This window comes from Lactuca saligna, chromosome 6 (genome assembly GCF_052625555.1).
Source record: "Lactuca saligna cultivar CGN05327 chromosome 6, ASM5262555v1, whole genome shotgun sequence".
Classification (NCBI taxonomy): domain Eukaryota; kingdom Viridiplantae; phylum Streptophyta; class Magnoliopsida; order Asterales; family Asteraceae; genus Lactuca; species Lactuca saligna.
The window spans coordinates 165,509,622-165,520,403 of record NC_136422.1 but is presented as its reverse complement, the minus strand read 5'-3'; the positions used below and the strand labels follow the sequence as shown (position 1 = coordinate 165,520,403).

The window sequence follows — 10,782 nt, the reverse complement described above, 5'->3', positions numbered from 1 at the left end:
GAGTGAAAATTGTCGTCTATGTCCTAAATATATGTTTGAAATCACCATATTTTTTTCCTTCGGTTTCTTTGTGATTAAAGCCGCTCCTACTGCATTTTTAAGTGTTGTTTCTGGTACCTTATACAATAAAGGTATATCACACGATTACTACAACATCCTTATTTTTGTAACCTCTATATCCCCGCTTATGCTCATCCTTAATAACATTTAGAACCGTTTATGGGATAATGACTTGAAAGGGTAACAAACTTTTAATTTTGTTTGCATTTAATCGTTGAACTTTTTCATACCTGATTTACCCTTAATTTATTTGAAATTGTTTACATTTTACCCTTATAACAGATTAACAACGGTTATAAAAATAACATTCACATGTTTCAACAAGTTAAAAGGTAAACACATCACGAAAAGAAATTTAGTAACCAAAAAGTTAAAATATTTTAACTATGGAGTCATTATCTCTTTGAGAAATCTCTCAAGTCAGTATCCCTTTGAGAAATGGAGAAGTAGAAGGACTAAAAAATAAATAAAAAGTGAAAGTGGACGGGATGCTGACCATTGTCCTCTTAATTCAACAGTCACCACCTCCTCTCTCTCCCTGTCTTAATTTCATTAGTTTTCCAACTGAAAACAAGGGTTTTGCAGACACCATGGATACGGAGAAGGAGCGAGATCGCCATGTTTACATCGCTAGAATTGCAGAGCAAGCCGAGAGATACGACGGTAATTATATTTACTTTCTTCCTTACTCTGCTATTTTCTTCATAAAACACCATGATTTTCAGTTTTGCTGGTAATTGCACAATCAAATACCAGCGGATTTTTCTAGTTTAAGTTTCGAGGTGATTGTTAGGTGATTCAAATTGCAAAAATCCTTGTGTTCGTTTTCTAGTTTTGGTTTTTGTGCTTTATCACTTTTAACCTCTTGTACATCCATTTTTTATGAAGATTCCTTGGGGCTTTTTCATCAGATTCGAATTTTACGCATCTGTGAACTTAATTCACTGTTGATTTCCATGTTTCTGAACTATAACGATCACAAATCGAGAATTATGCACCTTCTAATTTCGGTTCCATTTGAGTTGTGGCTCGATTCTGTCTATGAGAACAATGCTGATTACATATCTACATCGATGTTTTGTTTGAACTTTGAATTCGCTCATATAGCCACATCGATTCTAATATAATCGTATCTATTTCTACACTACATGAAAGTTATTTACACATTTTTTTCAAAAGCCTGTGTATATGACTAGATGAGAACCAAAAGTTGATCGACATTGATGTTCTCACACTTTCTGAAACTTCCTTGTTTAATGTCTCAGAGATGGTTGAAGCAATGAAATCCATTGCAAAGCTGGATGTGGAACTGACTTTGGAGGAAAGAAACTTGTTGTCTGTTGGATACAAAAATGTGATTGGATCAAGAAGAGTTGCATGGAGGATACTATCATCTATTGAGAACAGGGAAGAGGGCAAAGGCCATGAACAAAATGTGAAAAAGATAAAGGATTACATGAAGAAAGTGGAAGATGAACTTGCAGTTATATGCAATGACATACTTGCAACAATCGATCACCATTTGCTTCCATCAACAAAATCTGGAGAATCTGCTGTCTTCTATCATAAAATGTATGTTTCTTTTGAATATCACACATACTTTGCTAAATGACCTTTGTGATTTATTTTTATTTTTAAAAAAAGTTTAATATTATCAGGAAGGGTGATTACTTTCGTTACTTGGCTGAATTTAAAATAAGTGGAGATCATAAGGAGGTTAAAGATCAGTCTCTGAAAGCTTATGAGGTTATTTCATTTACTTTGAGTTTATTTCTTTTTATTCATTGTACTTTAAAAATAAAATGGTATAATAATAATAATAAATAAATTAATTAATGAAAGTATGTTGCTATTTCTTGAAGGCTGCAACAGCTATTGCTGCATCTGACCTGGCACCTACTCATCCAATCAGACTTGGTTTGGCTTTGAATTTCTCAGTTTTCTACTATGAGATATTAAACTCCCCAGAAAGGTTTAATCAATCTGTCATTAGTGATTAGTCATTTACCAATTTCTATTATAAATATAATTTTATTTAACAAATTATTTTTAAACCAATCAGGGCATGCCACATGGCCAAACAAGCATTTGATGAAGCTATATCTGAACTTGATAACATAGATGAAGAAGCTTACAAGGACAGCACTCTGATTTTGCAACTGATTAAGGATAATCTCACTCTTTGGACCTCAAATATTTCAGAGGAGGGAGGTAAACCAAAAAAAAAAAAAAGAAATTAATATATTTTTTTATATAAATTTTTATAAGTTTCTCACTTTTTTATAAATTTTCACAGGAGCTGGTGAACCTCAAGTGAGATAAGAATTAGCATCCGTCTGAGCAAATAAAGCAACTTTTATGGTTCATTTGTTTTTTTTTTTAATCCATGTTATGAAATTGCAATGTCTCAAGATTGTTATGTTAGATTTTTGTTGAATCTTTGGTATATACATATAGCTTGTATGTTTGTCACTTAGTTCCAGTTCGATGCATGGTAAACACAGTAAAAAAAACACGTTCAGTTCCAGTTCAGTACATGATAAACACAGTTCTAGTTCAATGGTAAACACAGTAAAGTTCAAAAAATATGGTTGTCTATTGTCTAATCATTATATTCTACTTCTAGCGAGATAAATAATAGTTTTTCAGTTGATAATAATAAATACTTTTGGATTACACGAATTAATTTCGAGTTACAAGAGTTAAAAAAGTTCAAAACTTTGAAGGATTGGAGAGTGGAGACCTTGTGTATCTGGTCAGTTTGCTCGTGTTTTTACTGTGGGGATACGACGGTAAAATTAGCATGGCCGTTGGCGGCGGTTGTGGTGGTGTTGGTGGTGGTTGGTGGTGGAAGAGGGGGGATTTGAGGGAGTAGGAAGGATTTTAGGTGTTTGTAAAATTCTTTAGGTTTTTCTACAATGTAAGCATGCCCTGTATTCTTTATCACCACCATATCTGCATTATCACCCAAATGCCTGCATTTTTTATAGAATATAATATATATTAGTCATTTCTCTCTCCTTTGACTTCAAAAGTCAAACACACACACACACTGAAAGTCAAACCTTTTTAATCTATAACCCAACTCCAAGGGAAAAACTTGATCTTTATCGCCCCATATTATCATTGTTGGCTGGGGTATTTTGGGAATTTCGGAAATTTTACGGTCTTTACATAGAGCATGAATCAGCTCCTTTTTCTCCTCTACGTGTTCTTTGTTCATCTCCTGCATACAACAATTTATGTTATATTTGATCTGGTTTTTTTAGCGTTTTTCACATAAGATTTTTCACAAAATAGTCATTTTTTTTTTTACTTTCCACAAACTATAAATTTAACTGTGAAGTGTCAAACATACCAATTGTTATAATGACACTTGTTATACATCAATAAGGTTGAAATATTGGCAATTAATGTAAGGAGTTTAATTTAATTTAATTTGTTTAACGAGAATACTAAAATAATAAAAAGTGACCATTTTGTTATGAGGTAGAGATCAAAAGAAGAAAAGTATGGTGCAACATGCTCTATTATCACTATTTAGTATGTAAATAGTAATGAATCATAAATGTAGCATTTAACTCTTCTTTTTCCATTATATGCCATCTATATCTATAGTTTTTATATAAATTCGATTTTTGCATAAATTCATTACATAATAGAAAAAAAAAAAAAAAAAAAAAAAAAAAAAAAAAAAAAAAAACATATTTGGTATTTTGTGGCTAATAGCTCTTATTCTTCAGCGAAAGTATATGTTTGTTCCAAAACATGCAATGAAAAGGACTTTTTATTATCAATTTATGTAAACATGTTCCATTATGTTGCCAAATATTACCACTTTTTACATATATCTTAATTGAAAAGAAAACCATGTTATTGTTTAAAATTGACCAAAAAAAAAGTTCAAAACTGAAACGTAAATTGGAGATAAGTCTACCACGTTGAATAAAATGAGACATAGGCCAAACGAGTTGAAAGACGTCTAAAATATATTCAAATATCTGAGTATTGTTTTGATTATATATAAACTATATAATCATATTGTATATATTAACTACTTATACTAAAATAATAATAATAATAATAATAATAATAATAAATAAATAAATAAATAAATTAAAAAAAAACTACGATATGATAGGCATTTCCAACGACTTTGTATATAGTCGTGCTTAATTGATAATTAAATAATATATATTTTCTGAGTAAAATTTTGCATTATTTTGGCTAAAATAGTTATTAGTAACATTTTTAGTTTTTTTTTTTGGAAACGAGTAAGATTTTTAGTTATTTATTAAAAAATGTAGTTAAAAAAACACATAATTATAGTGTGGAAATAGCGAAAACTTACGTCGATGAAGTCTACAAGTATACAGTTGGGAGTCTTCACCGGCGGCTTCACAAAAGTAAACCGCATCAACTCCTTCATCTTCTCCGGCGTCTGCGGCAGCAATATATCCGCCGCCTCCTCCAAAGTCTTCACCGGAAACAACCCTTCCGCCAAATCCTTCTCCTCCAAACACACTCCGGCACAACATATCACCACCCTCTCCACCGCCTCCTTAAACTCCGCAGCCAGACTATACGCCACAAACCCACCGTAACTCAGCCCCACCACCCTCATTCTCTTCACCGAGTTCGCCTCCATGACTCGGTACACACACTGAGCCTGAAACGACTCAGATCGTTCCCGGCGAGTCGTATACGAGTCGCCGAAGAACACCAAATCCGGCACGTAGACATTGAAGTGACGAACGAATCGAGGGATAATATCCGGCCCCCACTGCCACATGGCGTTAGCTCCCAATCCGTGGAGCAATAGCAAATCGGGTCGGGTTTCTTTTCGGGTTTTGGGTACCCAGCAATGAATGGTGGTGCCGTCGCCGAGGTCGGTGACGGTTGATCGGAGACCGGAGCTGGAGAAGGTCGATCGGAGGCACCAGTTTCTGGAGGCCGTGATACTAAAGCATTTTGTCGTCATGGCAGAAAGGATTACACAGAGTTGAGGTGTTTTGAGTGTGTGTGTATTTAACTACGTTATGTTAAATAAACAGAAAAAGTAGGTCAAATTATTGATGTTTTTAAATTATATTCTGCATGGTATTTATTATTTTTAAAATATCTTTGACTGAAATGGTACTAATTTTACTGACATAACATGCATACTACAGCTAAATAATATTAATGATGCAATCATCAAAAAAATATGTATTCATTTAAATAAATATTATATATATGTGTTTATCAGTTATAGTGTATAACTGTATATGTTTATTAAGTCAATATTTAAAGTGTGTGGGATCAATGCATCCACATATTACATAGCCATTGCCGTTGCCAATTGTCATCGTGTAGGCCTCGAGCAAAGTGATAAATTAAATGATACATAAAGGTCATAATTTAATATATAAATTTTTTAAATAAAGAAATATGTTATAGAATTTTAGAAATTATTTTTTTAAAATTATATGAAGATTTTTATATTTATATTTCAATATTTTATAGTTGTTATTGTTATTTTGAATGACAACCCATTATAATAATTGAAACTTATATGATTTTTTATTATTATCATTAGGCATCACGATCAACTATGTTTTTTTAGATATTGTGTGCATGTTCATCACACACACAACAAATCATGCATTTTGAATATTCTGGCTTTGTGTGTGCTTATAATTTTCGTATTTTCATTTACATAAATCGATTTCCTAGCCTTTTATTCTTTCGATTTTCAAAACTTTCTAAGTTTATCGCTAAAATTGACTTATGTTTTGATTTTGACGTTAGTCGATTTAAATGACATGATGCTTTCTAATTTTCAATTTCATTCATTGCCTTGTATGCTTTCAAAATTTTGAAATGCACATTGTATGGCTTAGTATGAAATCTTGAATGAATTCTAAATAATTATTATATACTTATAAAGAAAACATTTTTCCTTTCAACACATTTATTTGAAACTCCAATGTATTTTTTCTTTCATCGCATTCATTTGAAACTCACATGAATTTTCAAAATTTTATAATAATAATTATAATTTGGTTAATTAAGTTAAGTAAATATCAAACATAAAATGTAATCATATGTAAAGATACAATTTTGGAATTTGTATAAAATACTTAGATTATAGAGCAAATTACACGGTTGGTCCCTATGGTTTGCTCTTACTTGCACGCTTCGTCCCTGGAAAGAATTTTTAACTCGGACAATCCCTATAACTTTATTTCGTTACCCGCCTAGTCCTTTAGTTAACTTTCCGTCTTATTTGGGGTTAGGAACTACTCACGTGAGTGGCACGCTGGGGGCATTTTTGTCCTTTCAACCCTACAACGGACTTAAAACTACTTCTCCTTCCTTCTTTTCTCAATCGGTGCTTCCAGTTCTCCTCTTCTACTCCATTTCTTTTGCTCGTGAAGATTGAAGATCCACAAAATTGATTATGGTGAAATGCAAGTGTGGAGCTGTAGGGATCATACGAACTTCAGGAACAAAGAGAAATCCTGGTAGGCCTTTTTATGCATGCCCTTTACAGGTATTGAGTTATCAATTTTTTTTGGTAATTTCTAGGATGAACCCTAGTTTGTGCTAATCGAGGGTATTGAAAACTTCAGGGACCAAGAAGTAGATTTATTTCGTGGGTAGATGAAGAAAATCATACGTATGAGGTTGAAAGCCAAAATCTTGAGCTTAAAATCCATAATGAAGAACTTCAAATCCAAAATCGTGACCTTGAAATCCAGAATGAAGAACTTGAAATCCAAAATCGAAACCTTAAAATGTTGTTAATTGTCAGTTGGATTTTGTTTTTTGGGATAATTGTTTACAAATTGTAGTATTAGGTATTTAAGTAGTGGTTTTTGGTTGAAGATAATCTAATGAATGGGTAATATTAGCATGTTTGTATTGCTACATTTTAATGAAATGGTATATTTTGGTACAATTAATAGTTGCACTTTGTTCTCTTATAAAAGATTACAATGGATTATTACCATCTTGTATTGCTGGAATTAGGAGAGAAAGGGTATCTATTGGTACAATTAATAGATGCAATGCAACTGTAATCTTTTGGTATTTTTCATTTAACATATGACTAAAAACATACCAAATGAAATGACCAAAAAACATTCCAAATAATCCATTATATAACATTAAATGAAATGACCAAACACATGCCAAATGAAATGTCCAAAAACATGCCAAATGAAATGACCAAAAAACATACCAATAATTGATCCATTAGATAACATTAAAACAAAAGCATTACATAAGAGTTTAACCAAAAACAAATGTCTAAGTACCAACTGCAATTGTTTTGGTGATACTAAACACAATACAGTTTAATCAAAATACAAACATCACATGACATAATAGTTTAACCACAATACAAACATCACATTACATAATAGCTTAACCAAAATAAGAGCATCACATGATAAAAGAGTTTACAATGGATCCTTCTCTTTTCCTTTCTTCTTCTGTTTTCCTTTCTCATTCTGTTTTCCTTTATCCTTCTCTTTTCCTTTCTCATTCTTCTTTTTTCCCTTCTTCCCAACAGTTGGTAACTGCCCTTTGCAAGTCCTGGCATTGTGTCCTTTGTTGTTACATTTGGTACATGTAACAGTTTTTTGTGCTCTAGAAACTGTATTCCCTTTGATCATATCCTCTTTTTCTGTAGCTGACTTCCTTCGTTTCTTTATTGGTCTTCCTATTGGGACACGGTGTTTTGGAGGCAACAAAGTAGTTGGACAAGGTGACTTAATCCACATTCTTCTACCATTTATCGGATCCACTTTGAAAGAGTACATGTTCCTCCAGGTTGATAGCCAATAACATTCATGAACAAAGGTTTCTGGAATACCAATTGCACCATTATTTCTCCTAATGTCCCAGATTGCAGATACAACATGTTTGCATGGCATTCCAGTTATTTCCCACTTCTTGCATGAACAGGTTCGTTGATTCACATTCACTACACACTGATCTTGCCAAGGTCCACTCACTTGGTACTTCCCATTTCCACAAAATGATGTTGTATACTCCTCTACCTGATCTTTGAACTTTTGCAATAGCTTGGTAGCTGTTGGAGTCAAAGGGCCTGTTGCTTTGTCAATTTCTTTTTCAACATTCACAATCCTCTTCATGATGTACTCCCGGATGAACTCTAAGCAATTGATAATTGGTGTGTCACGTCCGTCTATTATTTTGCTATTAAAGCACTCGCATATGTTGTTTATCACAATATCAGAATGTGCTTTCCCTATTAATTAATAGAATACATGTATAATTGGTTAGCAAACATTAGAGTATTGTTATGAACTCACTTAATTTAATGAGTAACCACAACAAGAACAACACAATGTAAAGAACAGAATGCAATTCCTTAACTATTACTAAATAATATAAAATACCCATAATGCCCCTGTACCAACAAGATGCTCTTTATTTGATGATTACCCCAAACTACCCTTTCTCTAAAATAAGGTGACCAGAGTGGGTGCATAACAAGTATACAACAATAGTTATCATATATTATAATATATAACATGGTCAAACCTGTAAAATGAGAACGTGCCCAATGTTGAGGTGGTATTTGTTTAAGCCACTCATAACATTCTTGGTTTAATTTTCTAACTTCTTCCATTTCTTTTTCAAACTCTTGCACAATATATGTTGTTGAACAATTCCAAAGCAGTTCTTTAAACTTATCCCCTCTCCAACGTGACCTCATATTTTCGTGTATGTGGCGAACACAATAACGGTGCTCTGCACAAGGAAACAAATCTGCGATGGCAGAACTTAAACCCTACAAGAAAGATACATTATGTCAATGATTTCTTTTCCTTTAGATATTAGTATTCAAAACACAAGAAAATAACCTTTTGCCTGTCTGATATAAATGTAAAATTTGAATTTGAAGCCAACCCTAGGTCATCACCCAAGTGAGTTAAAAACCATGTCCAAGAGTTCAGTGTCTCAGCTTCAACCACAGCATATGCTAAAGGATATATTCCATTATTCCCATCTAAAGCCTGTGCAATACAATCCAATAAATAAAAGTAAAAAATAAATCAAAATATATGGTTCAACCACAACATAAGAGAAAATGTACCACAGCAGATAAAATTTGACCATGGAAAGGTCCTTTCATGAAAGCCCCGTCTACCCCAAGAAAATCCCTCTTCCCTGCTGCAAATCCTTGCTTCAAAGCACCAAGGCACACGTACACGCGTCTGAAGGTTCTTGTCTCAACATCAGGATTTGGTTCACTTTCGACATCAAGCTTGATAGTGGTGTCTGGGTTTTGAGTCTGCACTTCTAACAAATAATCTTGTAAGATCTTGTACTGAGTGGCATAATCACCCCTGATAATTTTTAAGGCTGCTTGTCTTGCCCTAAAGGCTTTCATCTTAGAAATATCTACTTTGTAGATACATTAAAGTTGTTCCCTTAAAGCCTTGACTGGAATTTTTGGGTTTGCTTCCACCAGTTGTAGAATTTGCTTTGAAAGAAACTTGTAATCACAAGCCCTAACCTTTCTTGTTTGAAGACATTTATGTTCACTAACATATGTTTTAACTGTCCAATCCTTGTCACGTTTCCACTTACTGGCTAAAAGAACCCAAGGACACTTACCTTCTTCATTGATTACTTCTTGACCGGTCCCACCACCTAGGCTTGTTATGGTTCCCCTGCATACAACCCTTACTCTGTTTTTATCATTCTTCTCAAAATCCAACTCCCTTCTTGTATCTATTGCATGTTGGTTAACCATATCTTTAAACTCCTTTGACGAATTAAATTTCTGATATAAATAGAAAGGCTCACTGACTTGAGCATTTTCGTTCTCATGCGCCCTTCTAATAGCTTTAATCTTTTTGTTTCTTTCTCCTTCGATCCCATCATCCGATGAAGAGTCGGACAAGAAAAGTTCCATATCTATAACTTCAAGGTCTGCTTCATTCCCATCTTCTGTAACTACATGATTCTTTCTTTTAGAAGCACCTCCAATCCACTCAACATCTGGGTCAACATTTAAGTGGAATTCTCTCATGTCAACTTCAACATCATCAATGATATTGTCTTCGTCCACAAGAAAGTCACCATCTTGACTCTCACTATCATCACCACTGTTGATCTCATCACCACTGCTATTATCATCACTACTATGTTCAATTTCAGTTTCCATGATGTTTGCATTATCACTTACCATGTCCACCTTGTCAATTGAAGGCTCATTTCTAGTAGGTGAAACAGGAGGGTTGTTTCTATTAGGCTCAAATGTCAACACATCATTAGGCTCAACTTTTGTATCATGCCATTCCAAAAACAATCTTTTTGGGGTACAATCAATCTTAACTATACGTACCTTAGATGGGTTTGGTGACATCGAGTATGTGTGTAATTTCGTTTGCCCATGCTCTGTATACACCTCTATTAGCTTATGCTGGCCAACTTATTTTGCTAAATGCCTTACATCATCATCTGAAGCTAAAGCAAACAAGCCAAAATCCAAATCGCATAGTGGCCTTCGAAAATGATAGTACATCTCCACATGTAGATTTTCATCGATATACCCAAGTTTCACCATCATGTCATCAATATCGTGAACACAGAAAGTCTCGATGTCTATTAACTCAACGTAATGTCTCTTTCCGTTTACATACTTCCTTCCAGGAAAATCAGTAAACTTTCCACCATGGTTTAATAGCATGCAAAACA

The 10,782-nt window shown here is 33.6% G+C and overlaps 3 protein-coding genes across 3 annotated transcripts; 1 reads left to right on the top strand and 2 right to left on the bottom strand.

The window, feature by feature from the left end:
- The first annotated feature begins 558 nt into the window (after positions 1 to 558).
- LOC144999953 (14-3-3 protein 7-like) lies at positions 559 to 2,536 on the top strand. The gene is made up of 6 exons (XM_078959099.1): positions 559 to 723; positions 1,326 to 1,632; positions 1,719 to 1,806; positions 1,923 to 2,032; positions 2,123 to 2,271; positions 2,357 to 2,536. The coding sequence occupies exons 1-6, from the start codon at positions 651 to 653 to the stop codon at positions 2,380 to 2,382; spliced, it is 753 nt and encodes a 250-aa protein (XP_078815225.1). The 5' UTR covers positions 559 to 650; the 3' UTR covers positions 2,383 to 2,536.
- Positions 2,537 to 2,637: 101 nt separating this feature from the next.
- LOC144999951 (uncharacterized) lies at positions 2,638 to 5,092 on the bottom strand. The gene is made up of 3 exons (XM_078959096.1): positions 4,412 to 5,092; positions 3,126 to 3,286; positions 2,638 to 3,035 (listed from the first exon to the last, which is right to left on the bottom strand). Exons 1-3 carry the CDS (start codon positions 5,039 to 5,041, stop codon positions 2,834 to 2,836), a joined length of 993 nt encoding a protein of 330 aa, XP_078815222.1. The 5' UTR covers positions 5,042 to 5,092; the 3' UTR covers positions 2,638 to 2,833.
- A 2,413-nt stretch (positions 5,093 to 7,505) lies between these two features.
- On the bottom strand, positions 7,506 to 9,469 carry LOC145003093 (protein FAR1-RELATED SEQUENCE 6-like). The gene is made up of 4 exons (XM_078962242.1): positions 9,173 to 9,469; positions 8,940 to 9,092; positions 8,617 to 8,866; positions 7,506 to 8,320 (listed from the first exon to the last, which is right to left on the bottom strand). Exons 1-4 carry the CDS (start codon positions 9,467 to 9,469, stop codon positions 7,506 to 7,508), a joined length of 1,515 nt encoding a protein of 504 aa, XP_078818368.1.
- Positions 9,470 to 10,782: the final 1,313 nt, after the last annotated feature.